The following is a 21,381-nucleotide window of genomic DNA, read 5'->3' as shown; positions in this document are numbered from 1 at the left end:
GCCTTCCCCTTGTCACAGGGAGTGTCAGCCACTACAGCTGTAAAATACATTTATTATTATTATTATTATTATTATTCCTACATGAATAGTCCTACATTCTATTAGGGTGATAATTTGATTACTTATTTTTTTAGCATTCATGGGGTTAATTGGAGTGTTCTGGGGTTCTCTGCTGGTGCAGTCTGAACTGCAGCTTTGCAGACCATGGCACCTGCAGCCCCACTCACAGAAACCTTTAATGCAGAGGGAGAGGTGGCGTGTGTGAGACTGGCAGTTGTGTAAGACTGCTAGTGAAGAACAAAGTGGAAGCTGGAGGGTGGATTGATGTGAATTCAAGCTCAGAAAACCACAGAATCACTGAACCATCAGGGCTGGAAAGGACCTCTGGAGATCATCCAGTCCAACCCTCCCTGCCAAGGTAGGGTCACGTGGAGCAGGTGACACAGGAACTTGTCCAGGTGGGTTTGGGATGTCTCCTGAGAGGGACACTCCAGGAACCTCCCTGGGCAGCTGTTCCAGAGCTCTGCCACCCTTAACATAAAGAAGTTCTTCCTCATGTTGAAGTGGAACTTCTTGTGTTTCTGTTTATGGCCATAACTCCTCATCCTATTGCTGGGCACCACTAAAAAGAGTCTGGACACGTACCTATAAACACAGAGATTAAGAAAAAACCTCCAAAAACCTGATACAGGATGTCAGAGCTGAAGAGGGTTTTTTTTTTCCACTGTCATGGTTCATAGCCTATTTCATATTGTACTTTTTAAAACAGATTTCTATTGCAATGCAAATTTCTTTTAACATGAATGATAAGATATAATTGTCCATTTTACCAATTTTGCCTACTAAGAAATCAACATCCTATCCAACATCTAATGCTGAAAATCTCAGCAGTTCTGGGAATCTTCTCACATGACAGGCCTCATTTTATCTTCTCAGTAATTCCTGTTCCACTGAAGTCAGTCCATTGCTGAGAAAAGCCAGGGCATATCCACTATAGATTCATACATGTATTTGGTGTTTACCTAAGAACTGGGAAATCACCCAAAGTTAAATTATAACTCAGCGAGGATCTTCAAAAACTGTTTCTTGCACTGCATAATGCTTTTGCAGAAAGCTCTCAACCTACATTCCAGCTGATTTACAATACCTCTAAATATTTTTTCCTTCATTTCTTCTTTTTTATTCTATACATATGATCAGCTAATACTCCACTTCAGACCACAGACTGTAATGTAAATTGATCTTAAGTGGCACATAAGTCTTTCCCTGGCCTTCTGGACAAAAAGGAATTTCTCCATTCCAGAAAATGAACTGTGTTCTCTGAATGGAACTTCTGAACAAGAACCAGGGAGGCTTTTTGAGAATATAGGAGAAAGAGATGTATTCATTTTCTTTTTAGAAAAGATATTACAGCTGATGATAGAAAAGGACGTCCAGATAACTTCACTGGAGGTAGATATAAACTTCCTGGGCTCAAACCAGGAAGGTCTTTACTTAGAACAAGATACATTTCTTATACAATGAATAAAAAGACTTCAGAAAGTACCAGGAAAGAACCATAGTCAGGTATCTATAATTATTATTGGGTAAGGAAGATCCTTTCTCATAGAATGAGACTAAACTCATTGAGCACCAGGGAAATTAGGGACTACAACTGCCCCTAGGGAAAATATCCAACACACAAAAACCAGGGTGAAGAGATATTTTAGACGATGGAGAGCTGAGAAAGGAACAGTATAAATGTCCATTGTAGATGTGCTGATCTTTCTAGACTCTATTTGGTGAGTGACTTTAGATGGCTTTAAACTTGGCATTCACTGCATGTTTCCTTGTGATAAAGCATTATGGCCTAAATTGTCATGGTGCTGTAAGGAGCAGAGTGTGAATCTGAATTCACCTAGAGTGTATTCTTGTGGAGGTGTAATGTCTTTAAGGGCATTTTATTTAGGTGAGCACCTACCTCAGAAGAGCTCTGGTGCAGTAAGCAGGAGCTTTGCTATTTGAATTGGGTCAGGTTTCCCATTTTAATGTCCAGAAGTAACCTGCTTATTTGATTCTTCTAATTAAGAAGAAGTTTAGCTTTGCAATAAGTCAAGAAGTGAAGAAAACAGCAAAATAGAAAATATCATTAATTGCTTTTAAATTTTTCATCTGAAGTGGTTAGAACATAATTTATATCATAATGTGTAACCATCTCCTTCAATGTGAGAAATTTACAAAAGGACTGTACATTTTTTTTCTTCCATATGAAAAAAGAGTGGGTAGAGGGAGATACATATTTTCACAAGTTCCAACACCTGCCAACTGGCTCAGACAAACTGAGGTAAAAGAGGGGTGATGGCGGTAGGTTGAAGAAAACTCTTGAGAGAATAGTGAGGATTATATCTAGTGTGATTCTGGGGTATTTGTTCAGTAGCAACAAAAATTAATATGCGAGTCTTGTCAGACTGAATATTGAGTATTCAGTCTGACACACGGTGATATCCTCTTATTTATATAACAGTAATATTTTTAACACAACTGCTGTCAAAAAAGGAGGCTTTAATGCTGATGAAAACCACCAGTGACTGCATAAGCAGAAGAGAAATGTAACAAATACCTTCCCATGTAAATGACTACCTCAGCTGCATAATGTTTTTTCATGTGATGTCCTAAGCAACACAGAAAAAGTTGACTACAGCAGCTTTACTTGTTCTCTCTTATATAAAGGACATAGAGCATGCAACGATATTATCCCTGAAAACTTAAAAAAATGTTTTTCTTTTTAATAAGTGGGGTGATGCAGAGCCCAAATATTTATATAGATTCAAAGAGAAGAAAAATATTTTAAAATCCATTAAAGTCAGTGGTAGCACTTCATTCTAGGAAATCTCTAGCAGCATGTTTCTGGAAGAGGAGAGATTTTACCAGGGATAGTTCTGCCCTTATCTTTTGCTCTTATCCTCTGCTATTGCCAGCTGCCAGATGCAAAATACATGGCACAAAGTACCACTGATTTGACCCAGAACAATTACTACATTATGGTTACTGCATAGTGATAGCACGCAATCATATCAGTAAATCATACAAAAATTGGAACAGCTGATCACCACTAAAACAGAAAATCACTATTGTTTAAAACAGATTCTCATATCTTGAGGATCAGTTCTATTTTTTCCAGGTTTGGTGGAAGGACATTTTCACACATGCAGTAAAGAGCCATACAATGTGTAGGCCTAGTTGTGAAATCTGGCCATTGTGTATGAAACTAAATATTAGTCTTACAAGATAAAACTTTCATCTGTTTGCAGACAGCCAGCAAAACATTAAAGAAATAGCATTTTTACCATACCTAAACCAACATACACAGATTATTACCAGAAATAAAAGATCAATATATGTAAAAAAGCCATTTAAAATAAATGAAGGATAATAATGATCTTTTGGAAGGGATGGAATAAGAAGTTATTTACTTTTTATGCTTGCATAAGCTCCTTCTAAATGATGCAGGTAGTCATGTATGAAATTGTATTTTTTACTGAATGTCATCTTGGACTTTGATGTGAACCTTTGAGATAAAAGGCCACCTTTCTTTCTGAGCTATTTATCTTCTTCAACTTTTTGGATGCTCCATGTTCTGCTGAAAAATACTTCTGGTTCTATGCATTGACGAGAAATGGACCTTAAAGGGGATCTTATACATACCCTCAAATAAACTTCTGCCAGAATTCCTGCCCCCAAAAAAGTGGATGATATGAGAAAATGAGTGTTTTCCTTCACTAGTGGCTCAATGTTATATTGTGTAACACAAATAGCTTGTTCTGGTCATATGAAGCTTTTGTTAATCCACAGCAAGATATCTTCAGATCCAAACAGAACTCTGCCTGCTGCAACAGACTGAGGATTATCCACTTAATTCTACTTTTATTTAATTCCCTTAGATTATTTTCCAAGAGAGAGAAAAAGAGATAGCAGGAGGAAGAATGAAAAAAAACCACAAACATTAAGAGCAATTAATCAGATAATGCTAGAAAGCTTTACTAAACTAATCAATGTATTAGTCAATGTGTTATTAAGTGATGCACTTCTGGGACCTACTGAACCACACGTGTTTGCTAGAGGTGGAGAAGGGTGTCACCAAAGCAGACTGAAATGTGCCCATGATAACCAGGTACCAAGATCAGTTATCTCTTGGACATTTTGTGTACATCCCACGGAAGGGTGGCAGAGTTTGTACTCTGCTTTTCCTCTCCAAAAACTGATGAAGACACAAGAGACTTCACACCACAACACTAAAAGGGCTTCAATCAGGTGGATGGGAAATACTGAAACAGGCAAGGGAAAACAGTTCATCAAGAAGTCTGCACTGACTTTTTCCCTCTGCTACCCTGATCAATGCCAAATGTTTCTACTTTTGTAGCCCTAAGAGACATTCTTCCAAAACTGTAGCTTTTGAACTGACTCTCTGTGCAGAATAATAATCACCTGATCCCCAAAAATCAATAACATAATTCTGTATTCTAAATCGTCCACTCATTCTTATTTTTGGGAATGGACAATATTTTCAAGACAAGTGTGATACCATGGCCCACACAGATAAAACAGGAAAGGCAAACAGGCACACAAATGTCAGTGAATGACAAATGCCAACAAATAATTGATATATAATTAAAATTACAGTCAGCTTGACCTTCTTAGATGAATTGCTGATAGCCCTTAGAGTTACCTAATTCAAGGAGTAAGGACTTCAGCTATGAATCCAGGAGGGTTATACACTTGCTGTGTATGAATAGGAGGCAGAACTGAACCTGGTCTGGAAGTGAGTTATGAAGACCAGAATTATATAACATTTATAATATAGCAACAAGAAGCCTGCTGTGCTTCAAACAGAAAACAAGTGCAGGGATTTGGGAAGATGAGTTATTATGTTCAAATTAACAAAGATGAGAAATGCAGAGCAACCATTTGCATGAAGTGCAAACAGCCTGGGTATACGTGTTGGGAGTCAGAGCCATTCCACACTTGAAGAGCACAAGAGAGAAAGCTGGTAGTGGCTTCAGAAGGAAGATGGGGAGTGTGACCCACGTAATCATACTTACACTGCCAAGAACCGTCTGAGTAGCTGAACTTGAATACTGAAAAGACACCTTTTGGCTTATCTATATGTAACTTAAATGATGCATTCTGCTCCTTGAACCTGTGAGGGATCAAACATGTTTGAGTATTAAAATTTTGTTTTGTAATGGAGTAAAGAAGACACTATTTTCTGGCAAGGTGAGGATTTGGAAGAGGGGAAGATTACTAGCAGTAAAATACTTGGAGGTCCTTAGAATTCAATTACAAATATTACTACTCTGTTAACGAAGCTAAATAATTAACTGCTATCACAGACCATGTTTTATTGAATAAACATATTGGATATTTGTAAGTTCTTTGGGGCAGGAACAATCAACAATACATTAATAATGCCTTTTCTCATTTTATTTCCTGGTTTCTAAAGGAAATGCTAAAAAACCTCACTAAGCTGCTTTAAGGACTTATTGCATGCACTTAAAATTACCTAAAACCTTAATAAGGCTCTAATGTAGCACATGAGATTAAAGTCATGACAAATCTTTTGGGCCAAATTCCTAAATTCCATGTCCAGCACAACTAACAAGGCTCTGAAAGCCATATTTAAATGGTGAATAACATAAAAATATTCTTTTCTGCACTGGTTATTGTGATCCAGACCCACAGCTCTGCCTCCTTTATGTCAAAAGGTTGTAAATCTAAGGTTCTGCTCTTTTGTTCGGGAGAGGACAGTTATCTTTCCTCTCACCACAGGCCAACAGCACCTCCAGGGACAGTTCATTGCTCTGAAATTAAATTAAGCAATTCCAAATTACCTCCTATTAATATCTGACCATTTTCAACCACTGTTTTACCCATTTAATGCATTTTAACCACTTAATAGCCAAGAACTTTTACTGTGGTATACCTCTTAATAAGGATTATTTCTATAATGAGTTCCAAAATTTACTATTCTGTCATCTAGGGATTATATGTGCAAAAACAACCCATATATAGATTGATATTAAAAGGGAATAGGAATAATTTTAGCCTTACTGATTTCAAAAAGTGGATTTTATTTCAGGCTTTGAAATAAAATTAATCTTTGGCCAGAAACCAAGAAATTCAGCTCTTATGGTACCTTTGAAAAAGTTCTGAGCATGTGAAGGCTTATGGTGAATACTAGAAGGGAAAATTGTGAGCAGCTTTAATTATACAATTTATTAAGGAAGGGAAAAAAAAAGAAAGAGGAAAGGTACTATATCTGTAAAATAAATTCTTCTCTTACCATCCCCAAGGCTCTATCTCTCTTCATCTCTCTAGAGTAGATAAGCACAGACGTGATTAAATTCAATGCAACATATATTCAGACTAAAAAATGAGAAACATTTGTTACCTGCAATCATTACCTGCATATGCAATGTTCTGAGCTCCTCAATAAAATAGTAATGAAAGGATTTAATGAAAAGCCCAGAAGTTTATTAGTCAAAATACAGCCAATCATAAATAGTGCATACTTTAAATAGGACCTCTCATTTTAGTTAACGAGCAGCAATTCCAAGTGGTAGGTAAACAATGTATTTCTTTAACAAAGATGTCATGTCTGCAATGACACCTTGGAAAACAGGCTGAGGCAGCTAAGCTGGGCTTCAGTTTTGCAAGGTTTTAAGCATTCAAGCTTTTATTCAGGAAAACACTTTCATTTGTGTTTAAATGTTTACCAACATGGTTTTCTGCACAAGGATTGGAATACTGAGCAGCTGGCAGTATGGAAAGCATAATCCTGGAAAATCTGACAGATATAAGCTAAAAATGCAACATTTGCCAGCAAATGTATTCCACTTATGTCCTCTCTTCTAAATTATTTCTTTGGTAATCTGTCCTGGAAAAACTGTAGAGCTTAGAATAGCACCTGTTTTTTATTAAACAAATTATCCTGAGGTGTGTTTGCCAAATTCCCCAGGATCTCAGGAGGATAAATTGCATGCAGAGTTTTACTTCAGTGGCTTCCAGTGGAATTTCTTCTTATCAATACACTGTCAGTTAGTCTGCATAAGCCTGTGGCTCATAAAAAGCTGCTGGATCTTTAGCAAGGGAAAACTGAAGATGGATTTATCCATATGGGAGATATGCTATGATTAGTAAAACATCTTCATCCTTAGCTTCTGCTCATCTCCCATTAATTTTAGGGGTTTGCAAGTGTCCATCCTCACCTTGCGGTCCCGTCAGCATCTGCTTAAGTCATGGAAAGACTCTTGTTTTTGGTAAGTTTGGGTAAGATCCTCAAACAACCAACAAAATCTCTGAAGCCTCATGGTGCCTCCTCAGTATCATAGGAAATGGGGTCTGAAGCCCTCTGCATTTTGCCAATGAGCCCTTTCTGAGTTGCCATGGTGCTTTCTGCAGCTACCCTACATTCCTTTGTGGACCTTGCTTCAATGCTGACAAGTACAATCTCCACAAATGACCCCACATGTAGCTAGTGCTTACATTTCTTCCAAGGACACTCCACAGCTGGCCATGGACTAATCCAACATGACCTGGTAATGCCAGATGATAACATCTGTCTATCCTTGCTTGGTCTTTAAAGCTCCTTGCTGTTGTGCCACAGCGGCTGCTCTACAGAGCTCTGGTGGAGCCAAGGAAACCTGACGGGAACTGGACATTGTGGCCTGAATACAGGGACACTTGGGTTTTCAACTGAAACAGTCTTGCAGCACATTTAGTGGATCCTTCGACTTTAGCCACAGTACAGAGCTGCAGGAGATGAGGAGACAAAGAGAAAAGAAAATCCTCTTATATAATCTCTCAAACTGAAGGAAATATTTTCGTCACTGGATGTTTTTCTGAGCTTTGCATCATTCTCTGTAGCATCTTCAGCACCCTGTATTATTCCATTGCTAAACACATTTTGAAATTCTAGCTACATGAGTCTACCTCTCTTAGACCTTAACATGGTTTCTTCTCTCCAGAAATTTCAGAAATAAATTGGTAATAATGCTGGATAAACTTGGCTCTCAATGCAGTGTTTCAAAATAATGCTTTTGAAATGTGTCTATGGTTACATCCATACTACTACTGACCCTTGTAGCCAGTTATACACATTAATCAAACCCACTCATAGCTTCTGCTTTTACTTGGTTTTTGTCCTTGTTCTTGTTCTTGTACTCTTTTCCAGTTATGAGGCATCCAGCTTTCTCTAGCCCTGAATAACATCTGCTTGTAAAAGAAGTTTCTAGTATCTTTCTCTGTAAAATTTTCATTCCTGTTTATAAGGAAAAAATTCTCCAACCACAATCAGAGCAGTGACAATTTATAAAGTAAAATTCTATAATGCTGACGAGAGTAAAAAAAGGTATGCCAAAATATTTGTGGAGGAGAAAAAGAATTCTGGGAGATACATGTTTGTATGTGTATGGAATAGAAATTGCTCCTACTTTCCTGGTGTTTTGACGAGCCTTAATAGTCACATTCAAATGCAAGGGATGGGAAGATTGGCTTTGCAGCAATCATTATGCCTAGCCCACTCAAACGTCAAAAACTTCAGAGCTAGGTAGAATTTGCATGTTATGTGCCTTACATTTTACTTACTGGAGATTGATAAAAAAAGAAGAAAGATAAGACACTGACTGAGCCCATACACAGTTTCTTCTCACTAAAATTAAATGACAGATTCACCATCATATTTATTAGTTAGGACCTTTAAAACAATTCACAGTTTTTTCAGACAAAAGGTTCTGAAATTCTTGCATAAAAAGCTGAATATAGTGAGATGGCTGAATATAGTTGGATAGTGAGATTTTTGTTCTATAGACTACATATCCAAAATAAGCTTTTTAGAAAATTTTCAGGACCCCAGCATTTCTTTTTGAAATTGTGTCTGGAAAAGTGGGACATAAATAGGCAAGTAAGATGTAGCAGCTTTGCATCACGATTTATGTGATGATTTTGGGAAGCACCATGTGTGATCTGCAGCTGCAGCCCAGCAACACACCACAGGCATGCTTTGCACTGAGCCTGCAGGGCCTCAGGACAGAGGCTCGTCAGGGTCTGAACTCCTCTTGACCTGCCCACAGCTCCGTTTTCCTTGGTTTAGCTGCCACAGCCATTTATCTAATTGACCAGGCATCTATGGCTAATTTATTTGACTTTTTGTGTGGTACAACGAGAGTTTTATTTAGACAATAATAACAAGCCATGACTCCATGGAAAATGAGTTACTGACATCACTGAGCAGTGCAGAGAAATACAAGGCTACTACAACAGCAGAGGCACTGAGAAGTGGACTTGGAATGCAGCATGGCAGGGTAAAGGCACAGGATCATGGAATCATTAGGGCTGGAAAAGGCTTCTAAAATCATTGAGTCCTGTCATTAACCCCACACTGCCACATTCAACTCTAAAGTATGTCCCCAAGCATCACAGCCACATGGCTTGTATACTTCTGGGCTGGTGACTCCAGCCCTTCCCTGGCAGTCTGTTCCAACGCCCGACAACCCTTCTAGTGAAGAAATTTTTCCTAACATCCAACCTAATCCTACCCTGCTGCAACCTGAGCCTGTTCCCTCTTGTACTGTCCCTTGTTACCTGGCAGAGGAGACTGAGCCCCAGCTGGCTACAACCTCCTGTCAGGGAGATGCAGGGATGGATAAGGCCCCCGCTAAGCCTCCTTTTCTCCAGGGTATGGGGTGAGTTGAGAAACCCTGCCTGGGTGCATTTTAGAGCACAGGTGCTGACAGTCCTTACCCAGAAGCTGGCATGCTTATGTGTCCCATGGGATTAAGGAGACCCTGACATGAAGCCATCCTGATGGTACCAACCACCAAAGAAATTCCATCAAAACAAATAAATTCCATAGGGGAATTGCAGAACACTTGTTGACGATTTTCCTACTCAGCTGACATAGAGACATTAGTTTGCCACTTACATTCTTAATGTATCACACATCTACCCTGTTATCAGAACTAAATTCCACATCCACCTCTGCACAGTCTGTTTTATGAGCATGAGTGCAAACAGCGTCTTGCATGATATAAGTTGGTTTATGTGGGAACACATGGGTTACTATTGGTTACCATGCATTAAAAATGAAGTTAAATCAGAAGCATTGTTTTAAAACGAAACAACAAAAACCAGTTTAATTTTCACCATTTGCTTACTCTTATTTTGTGAATGAGTTAGCTACATCATGATGTAATTGCAGACATGTGTATTGAGCAGCTATTTTCTGTTCATTCAGCTCTTTATTCAGATGCATTTCTATCTAAAAATGTTTCAGTAATGATACTTCCATGATCTGAGAGAAATAAGAATTATTAATATACTCAGAATAAACCTATACTAGTTTCATTTATTTTTGACTGGCTCCCTAAACTTTGAGGACTTACCTGACCTACTTGCTTTACCAACAATAAGGGCTTTAATACCAACAATAAGGGCTTTACCAACAATAAGGGCTTTTGTGCTGGTAAGCAAAGTCATTCCCTAAGGAAAGGTTAGGGATTGTTTCCTCCTCCATCATGAGATAGTTCAGCATCATTGCCAGTCTTCATCAAACACAAATCATAAGGGACATTTATGTGCTTATTAATGTCTCAAGAAAGGTTTACACTCACATGCTTAGAAGATATCACTTGGCTTAGCACAGCAAGTAGGACACTAGTCCTTTAGCTGGGGTAAGCATTCCATGTTCCTGGCTCCCAGCCCAACGCCAGGAACACTTCATTATGGAGCTCTTCTGTGTACTGAGAAGGAGAAGATGAGAATGAAAACACTCCCTGATAGATTTAATTCTAGTAAGGATTTATATTCAGCTTAACATGAATTTACGTTCAGCCTAACTTGAATTTATAGCTCGTGCTAGTAGACCAATGGAAAAAAATAAAGTACTTTAAATTTGAAAAAAAATGCTCAGGATGCTACTCAACAAGCAAAACGGCTGACATTTCTAGCACCTCACATGTTTGTTTTTAAACATTGACAGATAGTGATGAGAAGATGACTACATCATGAGTGACTGATTCCAGAAGTGACTTCCTTCTGGGTGAAATTTCCATGCAGACAAAATACAGAAAAAAATTGTGCAAGAATTTTGAAAAAACACAAATAAGAGTGCCTCATAGGGTACTACAGAACAAGAACCTATTTTTTCATTTCTCAAGTCTAATTGAGCAATAGGATTGGGGGTTTTGAGTTAATGTTTTTTTAAATAGATGGCTGGAGGGCATCCATGTTTTCCTAATCTTACTCACTGAGAAGAGAATTGAGCTTTTTAATTTATAGTGAGATTTTAGAGTGATCATTTATAAAACCAATGTACATGATTGGGGAAGAGATATCACATGGAATACTAACAGATGACAATTAAATACAATAAAACACAGCCAGAAAAAATGAAGTGAGCTCAAGCTAAAACCAACCTAGTCCAATCACATTTCAGTAATGGTTGTTTACTCCTTGTCTTGAGATTTGTTAGTTATAGTGGCAATCTCCAGGAGATGAGTAATAGCAACAGACAAAAATCATGCTCCAAGTGCCTTAGAGTTCACATTCAGAGATGCATAGAATTATTTCAAAAATTTGAAAAGGTAGAGAAGGAGATGGGATGGGAGAGGAATGGCAAAAAATGAAAGTGAAACAGAAGAGAAACCTTCTGAGGTTCACATAATTCAGAGATTAAATCCTTTACACTTAGATACAGCTAGATACTCTCAATTAAAGCAGATCAACTCAAGCTAACCCTATGACTGATGCAGAAGAATAGCTGCAGCTATTTCTCCCTTTTCTGTTTGTTTCTAAAGCTTTTGCTCACTGCTAACACGAATATCCATAACCACTGTGAAAACAGATACAGAAGTAGATTATATAACCTCCACTAAATAAAATATAAAGAAACATAGTCATACAAAATTCCAGCTCAAAAAACAAGAAAATTTGAAATAATCATCTTAAGTTATGGAGGCTTATCTGAATCATCTGATCACATCTGAGACTCCTCCAGAGCTCTAGTAACTATAAATGTTGCACTTCAAGCTCAGGCTGTTCAAAATGAATGATGTATGCTTGTTTCTATAATTATCTTTCTATTCCTTACTGGCCTGAAGTTTCCTTCATCTCTTTACACTTTGCTATCCTCCCTCGGGGTACAATACAATTCCTCTCCATACCCACGAGTTTTATATTGTGGTGTAATTCAGCTTTGGTTAATAACACCAATCTGTTCATCCAGACCTGGAAATGTATATCTATTATCAGTTTATTTAACAATATACCTCAATGGTCTGCTGGAGAAACAGATTCTAGACTGAGTGCTACATTTCAGCCTTTGCTTCTTTGCCAGAGCTGCTAACACTGGTCTCTGTTTCTGGTAATTTTTGTGACAACTGGCTGTGAGCCCATATTGTTGCAACTAGAAATATTTTAAAAGAGACAATAACCCTCATGGTCACTCACGACTTGAATCCAATCAGTTGTGCAATGCAAGAATTGCCCTACAATTTTTCAGCACAGTGAGCTAGAAAACACTGTAAATACTGCAAAGCAGAAGGTTTATTGTTAGCACTCTCAATAAATGCACTCTAAAGGGTTTTTTTTTAAAGTGTTTTCATGAACTGACAGAAATGAAACAAAACATAAACCAAGTTAAATTTTTCATTTTAAACCCTTCATTATAAACACTTGCTGCAGCCAAATTCAGCTGAATCTGAAAATATGGAAAATAGATGCATTCACAATAGTTACAAATAGCTAAAACTTATTGCATCTTAAGTGCAGTAGTTAATGTGAGTGTGTGTCTTGGGCAAGAGATGAAAGGACTGGAAGCTAAACCACTCTGCTATGACTGACAGTTTTATAGACACTGATACAAAACCAGCACTGCCATATAATATTTTAGAAGTCTGTGAAGAGGTTTAAGAACTGACTGCTTTACTCAAAATGGCTGAGAAGCACCAGTGAGGTTGCTGGGAGCTGCTGAATGAGTACAGGAAAGCTTGTAAAATCCACAGCAAGATCCATAGGTGCTGTGCTGCCAGGTATCATCCCTTCAGGGGAACAGAGTGTAAATGCTCCCAGGAATCCAGACAGCCTTTAAATCTCAGGGCAGGCACAGTTTTCAGGAATGACTGATTGCTGGCAGTTTGGGGCCTTCATGTTCAGTAAAGATGATGGAGAAGTCATTGCTGGGAGCATTCATTTGTGCTCCTCTAGTAATTTCTGGGTCTTAAAAAAACATTTTGAGACTTGTGTGCTCAGTCCCACAATCTAAATGTTTCAGTTGCACCTATTTCTTTATGAGAACTGCAATATTCTTTTAATAATTATTTTCGTATGTGCTTCAGTCCCTCTGTGACTTAGGTATGACAGAAAAATTTAGCTTTGCTTTGTTTTAAATAATCATTTCATGTCAAGATTTTAACTACATTACATAATTTGAGTAGTACATGGAATGATAGCTGCAGCAGAAGCAGTGCCTAGGAAATAAACTATCTTCTACAGGTGACCTACCTAAAATCCACCCCACCCAAACCACTGAATAGAAGTAAAAATTATTTTCTTTCCTCCTGTGAACTTCCTCAGCCTCTCTTACTACATGACTACAAAAAATGGCCAAAATACAGCTTATATACCCTCGTAGCCTTTGCTGAAAACTCTGTGAATCCAGGATTTCAGGCTCCTCTGGAACATTACAGCTTCATCCAGATTTGTAGTCGTAGCAGCACCAAAAATCTAGGTGAAGGGAGTAGGACTACAAGACAATTTCTCAGTGATTTCTTAGCCCAAATTTTTCAAATTCATTTTCTGTTATGGAGCTTCTAATAACTGACTGGATCTCATCCCCTCTAAGAAAAGCATCTGAGTTTCCATCTTTGTTGTGGGAAATTATTTGGGAAGAGATTAATTTTTGCATTACATGATTTGCAGTCCTAATAAAATGGAAGGGTGGGTATTTGTGATGAACATTTAGTAGTAAAAGAGAAAATAGGTGCTATTTTTATGGCTAGAACAGAAACTCAGCCCTGTACTCAGCCTTAGGATTTAAACAACAGAAATGGACAGAACAGAAACACAAACAGGACAAGAGAATCCATGGCACAGCTTTGTGAAAACATTTTCTGCTTCAATCAAAAAATGTGAGTCAGCAAGGGAGAATTTGGACACGGTTAGATTTCCAGAGACACTGTATTCTCTTCCACATCTCCTATCTCCACATCCTAATACATCACATCTGCACACAGCATCTCTGTACCCACAGTGGGACCCTGGAATACAGCTTGCCTTCCCACGGACCCTGTCACCACCATGAATAATGCATGACCTATAGATTAAGGTAATTTTTTATGCACATCAGAGAATGAATCGAACTTGACTCTTCCTTAAATTAAACAGTGCTTGTTGAACAGTTAGGTGAACTGGCAAGCCTTGTTTCAGGTCTTCCCTGAGAGGTATAAAACATTGGTGTTTTCAATGGAACATTCAGTTTATGTTCAAGTAGTTTATTAAATCTTTGCTGAAAGCTCTATAGCATAATTAGTATAAAAGATGAAATTGCCCAGATTTTTTGATAAATAAACTTGAATTTTTAATTAGATTAAAATTATTTAGTCATTAGCTATTCAGTACTGCTACAGATCTTTCCCTTTAAGCACTTAGTGGCTACTCTGATTCTGCTTGTAAAAAACAATGCAATATTAGCATATAATTAAGTGAAGTTTCAGAACAGAATTCTTGGTTATGGTTCAAATTAATTTTGCATATTTAGAAAAATTAAAGGACAGATCCACAGCTGGTACAAGCTGGAATAACTCATTTAAAGTCACTGGAACTACAGAGATTTTGATGAGTCAATGCATGACCTCATATCTGAAGGCTGAAAGACTGACCAGCCATGGAAAGTTTTTTGCCAGACAAGAGCATCCTTTCCCTTCTACTCCTTGTAACAAGTTGTGAAAAATCACATTTTTGTGGATTAGGAAACAACACCTTATTTCAAAGGGCTATCCTTTGAGAGTTGCTGCTCACTGTTTAAATAGTGGCCTATCTCTACCAACACATGGTAGTGTCTTTCCAAGAAGCATTACATATGATTCTCCTGGAGATCACATTAGAGTGTCTCTGATATAGAGATGACAGCAGAGGTCATCCAAAGTTATAATGTTGACTTTAAGTTAGGAATTAACTAAAACACAGTAGTTTTGAAATGGGTAACCTATATCAATTTTTGAACTAAAGAACTTAAGCCAATAGGCTTAAAAGCATAATAATGTAGGACAGTTATATACCATTAATATAATTATTCATTAAGTTTTACTAAAGTGAAGATTATTCTTACATAAGCATCAAACTAACTTCCAGGAAAATGAAAGCATAAAAGAAAAGAACTCATGCTGATTCTAATTGAAAAAAAAAAAAAGATTCCCAAACTATAATGTGGACTTCTGTGGCTTTGGGTTGCTAAGAGAATGGTGTATCAGCACATTAATGAAACATTTAAGTAATGGGTTTGACCATGTCTTCTGAAGAAAGATCAATAAAGAAGGTGGAAAAAAATTGTTTTCCTAATGTATCAATGATTTCCCTGCAGAGATACCCTTTTCTACAATTTTAATGCATTTCCAATATAGAAATAATGCCTTTAGTGCTAAGGTGCCCATAAAGGAAGCTATAACAATGGAAGAGAGCATCATTTCATTAATTCTTTTTCCCTTGGTTGGTGACCCCAGCTCCACCTGCAGTGGGTACCTCTGCCCACAGGGATTACACTTACACCAAAAATGATTAAATGTTGCCCAGACAGTATTGCAAAGAATGGATCAAATGCACTGGCAAAGATCTGAAGAATAAGTTCCTGAACGCTTAGTTTGCATCAACCTCAGTTTGTGCTAAAGTTGCTCCTCACCAATGAGCGCTAGAAAGAGCTTTATAAATGTTATAAATCCAGCAACAACTTCAATGCAGGATTAAGATTAGCATGTGTTTGTTTTAGGAAGGAAGATAAAAAACATTTGTTTAGCCCCTGACATGGTAAAGACTTCATTGGCAGAATGAGATTTTTATAGAATTGTAGAGTTAGAAGCCATTTTATAGATCTTTGCATATATTATTAGGAAAATCAGATCTAAATTAATAAATGATTATTACCACCAGTAATTTCTGCCCTCTTCCTGCTTTGTGAAGATATATTTTAAGTAGATTGAGACATACAAATATCCCCCTGAATATTAAACACTTGTGGTTACGCACATATATATGTGTTTGTAAGTGATTATCATCAGAGCCATCCCATGCAGACTCAGCAGGCGAACGGAGAAGGGATTGGACCAGATGACCTCCAAAAGTGCCTTCAACTTTAATTACTCTAGGGCTTGAAGTTTCAAGCTTGGGTTATGAACCTCTTAAGTAATCTCTTTTTCAGTAAGGAAATGTATGGATTTATGGATTTATGTAAAGCAGTGTTGCAGACATCTTGCAGTACCATTAATATCGCTGGGAATATCTCAAGTGGTGAGATTTTGTATCAGTATTGAAAAGATGAACCTTCAAAAAATTAAATTTTAATCTTCAAATAGGTAAATACGTGTTTCTATTCATATCTATGTTACTAGATTTGAAAACTTCTAGCAGTCAGAAAAATAAAAATAGATTTCAATATGCATTTGGGTATAATCTAGGCTTTAACAAATTTGGGTTGGACAATAAAAGCACTTGCAAAATTTCAGCCATATAATCAGAAGGACTGATCTGAAAATCTTAAGGAGATGAAAAGGGTTTTGTCATTATAATTTTCATTGTATTAATGGCATTGTATGGCTAAAGCTCTGCTCATTTGGGTAGAGAAGCACCTCTGATTTTTCTGGCTGAAATGAAGGTTTACACAGACAGACAATTGCATATCCATGCTCACTTATGATCCTTGTGGAATTCTCATAAAAGCTGGAATTCAGTAGCATTTTTCCCCAGCTACAGTGGCTGTGTTTTCCCTCCTCTGTCTCCTGCTAATTTCATAAAGTATTAGCTGGTTTTGGAGATGTGGACTGTCAAAATGGCTCGAGATGAGAGATGAGCAAACAAACAGCTGTTCTATTTTTCTGTCATACAAATAATTTCCAAGAAGGAATAGAAGTTTCAGTTACTGTGGGCTGCTGTTCAATTAGGTTGTTCTACATCTGAGAAAACTTCTAGCCAAACACACTTCTAATCGTGCACTTTCTAGTGTACCAGACTCTACCACTCAGCAGGTTTGAGTTTTGAAGCTTTCTCATTGCACTGATATTCAGTAACACACTGCCTTTGTGAAAGAATGCATTTGATTTATTTTTCTTTTCCATTCAGAAAAAACATATTCTTTTGAGAGAATGGTTGTTTAATTGGTTATAAAACAGGAATAAGGTTTTTTATAAATAAAGTTATTTTTCTTCATTCACTTTGCATAGTTTGAAAACATATAATCTAGTGCCTTCTGTTTGCAAGGACTTTATTTAGAAGTATTTCCTTTCCTCCAGGAGACAGAACTTGGCTTCAATTATGTTTCTCTGAATTACAATTAGATCTTTGAACTCCAGACAACTGAATAAAAAAATAAAAACCTCCCAATTTAATTAAATTGGCCTGTTTGTCAGTACCAGCAGAATACTATGGACCATGTTGCCAATTAAAACTTTGCTTTTGATTCCTAATAAAACACTACAAGTCCAGGCTTGTGCAGGCAGAATGAAGAGGCTGCACTGGCAATTCCTGACCCGGGAAGCTCCCAGACCCCCATGGCTGGTGCAGCATGGGTGAGGCGGTGGCTGGAGGCTGCACTCGGTGCCTGGTACCCAGCACACATTACAAAGGTGTAGATCAGATTCATTAGCAGCTTCCAAGCCCAACTCAGAGCAAGACCAGCTCTCTCTCCATGCTGCACAGGCCTAGTTGCTACTGCCCTATGCAATCTCAGGCTGCTTCAATTGTCCCTGTGCCTGCAGCACCTCCTGGGAGGCAGTGTCCTACCCTGAGGGACAGAAAGGGCTACAGCTCTTCCCTGTCAGGCTGTGCCAGGGGAAGAAAGAACCCAAAGCCTCTTTCCTAATGAGATTGTATTTGTGCAGCTGGCTTACAGCTCCCAAACACCAACACTGGAAAGCCTTTGGGCCACTCTGGGTGGTACAAGCTGGACGCAGCAGGAGAGCCCTACAGGGAAGGGCAGGCACGACCTCAGCTGAGCAAAGATCACTGTTAACAAAATGGTGCTCTCAGGCTCTGGGAGGACTGGTCCCTTCCCTCCTGCACCCATGGCCATGGCCAGCTGGGCCTCTTTCAATCTTGTGTGCCACGCAGAAGATCCAGCCCCCAGGAGAATCTGCTTCTCTGAGCTCTTTTTCACTCCAGATTCCAGCTGCAACTGGAAAATAATTAATTTTTCTGCTTTTCATCCTATCACTCTATCCACTGGCTTAAGACATTTGTAGTATCATTAAGATTTTCCATATCTAGCCAGCAGTGCTTAAACTTTGTCACTGAAGCAGGGCAGGAAAGAAGGGCACTGGCATATTATGCAAAAAACCAGACATTTGCCTAGCACTGTTCAGCTGATTACCACTATGATTCTGAAGTGAAAATATCTGTTTATGTCATATTCTAAAGTAGTTTCAATGTTCTCCTCTAGAACTGGAGGCACTGATTTTGGGAAAACAAAACATCCATTAAGACTAGTCTACACATTTCTGACTCTGAACTTGCTTTTTTTACTGTACTAAGCAGGTTGAATTAGGCCTGCTGTCATAGTCCTGAGGAGCAGAAAAACCCCAGCAGACAGACTTTTTATCCTCTGTGGGTTGTGGTTAGCAAAAGTGAAAAGGAAAACCCTTGGCAAAAATTTGTGCTCAATTTTCCAAATGCACAATAAACTCAAGTTCATCAGAGTGGAGAAAAGCTGCATGAGAAGTTTGTCTGAATAAATATAATTATTGGTCTTGTCAGTAATGTGCTTCATCAAATCATTCTCTCCAATGAATTTGAATTTTACTCCAAGAAATAAAGCAACAACAATGTGTACATAATAAGTGATGCTTTGGTGGAGAGTTGCATAAGCTAAGTGACAGATTTGTTTCATAACAGGTCCCACCTGAGTCAATGAGAGAAAAAATAGCCATGACAAAGGTGATAAGCACTGATGTTCCTCTGAACAGACAGAATGTGATCTCAACCGTACCAAAAGGAAATGCTGATAAAGTGAACTGTAACCTCAACTGTTATTTGGCATCTGTACTGGGAGTCTAATTTTGAAAATGAGAAATGTTTACAATTTTTTTACAGTATTATTAAAATCTAAAATGTGTCTGTGTTGTCTTCCAAAGAAGTTACCTTCAAATTTGTATTTTTCAAGGCTTTTTTTTTTTCTTCATTTTTGTTTCTTTAATAGCTCCACACAAAAGGGAGATGATGATTATGAAGATTACACTTCAAATAAGACTTGGGTTTTGACTCCCAAAGTCCATGAGAGTGATGTGACTCTTATTTTAAATGGTTTGCTGGAAGGATATGACAACAAATTGAGACCTGACATTGGAGGTATGTTGGTTTTGGTTTTAGACCACTGTCAATTAAGCAGGGAAGAGAAAGAATTTTCATGTCATATTATAATACTCAGAAAGCAGAATCCATTCAAAGTACAAGACTAAAATGCAATGCAGAAAAACATCAGAGGCATGTAAATTAGTCATGATTTTGGAAGCTGGCATAAATTAATATGGCTGAATCAATCCTAAGACGTCTAATAAGAGTGTTATAATTTGCTGAATCAGGCAGCTTGTGATGATTTACCTGCATATGATGTTCAGAATTAAACTTCTGGGGAAAGAAAAAGCAAGTTTTTATCTTTTTTTTTGTACCTAAGAGATTCTGTCAGAGAATCACAAATATTACAATGGAAAGAAAGGCCAAAAAGAGGCTAATACAGCCTAATTCTTGTATGATGTGATGGATACAGAGCCTCCAACAGCAGCAGGCCTGCACAGACTGATGCAGTTTGGGCCCTCACTTGCCCAGCAGGGCAGAAGTGACAGAATAGGGCACAGAGGAGGAGGTTCACAAAAGACAACTGCAGTAAAGCAAAGCCAATCTGCCCAGCTGATTCCCACAGCCAATGTAGGTATATAGAGCCAAGCCTGCACTCAGTCTTATTTGACTCAATCACCTTTAGGAGAGATCTTCCTTTCCTCTGATTACTGAGGTAACTCGAAGGCAAAAATCTCCCTGAATTGCTGAAAGTCAGTTTGAGAAGCCCCTTGAGAGCACAGAGCAGGCAGACAATACCTCTGCAGAAGAGGATACAGCAGTAATAAGATTATAGAAAAAGGCACAGATTTCATGGATGAGGTAGACAGAGGAAAGCAGAGAGCAGCAAGGTTAATGAAGGAAGTTAACAAGTTTATAGAGGCTTATAAACTAAGGAATTTTTCACAGTGAAGGATAACATGAGTCTTTAACCTTCTGTGTATGTATACAGTGTAAATTAGCAGAGGCATTTGTCTTCACTTAAACCAAGACTTTAGAAACAGAAAAGAAGTAAAGCATTCCTAAAATCATCTGGGATAAAAACAATCATGCCGTTAGCCAAGATATATAAGAAGAATAAAGCTGAAATGGAGTAATCTCAAAATAAATTATTGTAACAACTATTCTTAATTTCTGCCTTAGAGCCTTAAGTATTTTGGCTTTGGGCTCACAAAATTGTTACATATCTACAGCCACCTATGCAGGCCACAGCAGTCATGTTGCATTTGGCATTACAATGTAAAACAAGTGATGCAAGGCATCACAAGAGAAATAGTTTGCTTTTGTTGATAGCGTTTTGTTTTGATGCTCTGCTGTGACCTGAGACAAAATGCAGATCCACTCAGTCAGACAAGCCTCTCTAGGCTGTGAACACTGGTTTCAGTGTTTGTTCTCACAGCATAAGGGAATTGGTTTTGATAGAATAAATGATATGAGAATTCGTCCACAGCGTCTCCAACTAATTTCGAACTGAAGACATGGTTTGTATTTGTATTTTGTATGCCCATTTAAATGTGAGGCAACCACAGAGGAGAGATGCCATAGTATAGGAGCATGCTCCTGCTTGTCTTTCACGTAGTTGATTTTGACCTTCACTGGTTACTGATTCTTGTTGTTTCTCTTGCAGTTAAACCGACAATAATTCACACTGACATGTACGTAAATAGCATTGGCCCTGTGAATGCTATCAATATGGTAGGTAAAGGATTGCCCATTTGCCTTGTTACAAAGTCTCCATCATTTTGACATTACAAAGCTTCCATTAGTTCTTAAGGTTGTGGCATACCTACATTATTTTTTAAATCTCATTATAAT

General features: G+C 37.9%; 1 protein-coding gene across 1 annotated transcript in view; it reads left to right on the top strand.

Annotated features, from left to right (window-relative positions):
- GABRG2 (gamma-aminobutyric acid type A receptor subunit gamma2) overlaps positions 1-21,381 on the top strand; it is a 64,959-nt gene that overhangs the window by 5,500 nt on the left and 38,078 nt on the right. The window contains exons 2-3 of the mRNA XM_038149801.1: positions 19,433-19,581; positions 21,194-21,261. Coding sequence (XP_038005729.1) covers positions 19,433-19,581; positions 21,194-21,261 — 217 coding nt within the window. The remainder of the gene's footprint in view (positions 1-19,432; positions 19,582-21,193; positions 21,262-21,381) is intronic.

The sequence above is a fragment of the Motacilla alba genome, chromosome 13 (genome assembly GCF_015832195.1).
Source record: "Motacilla alba alba isolate MOTALB_02 chromosome 13, Motacilla_alba_V1.0_pri, whole genome shotgun sequence".
NCBI classification, from domain to species: Eukaryota; Metazoa; Chordata; class Aves; order Passeriformes; family Motacillidae; genus Motacilla; species Motacilla alba.
Note: the sequence above shows the minus strand (reverse complement) of the source record. Positions and strands in the feature narration are given on the sequence as shown.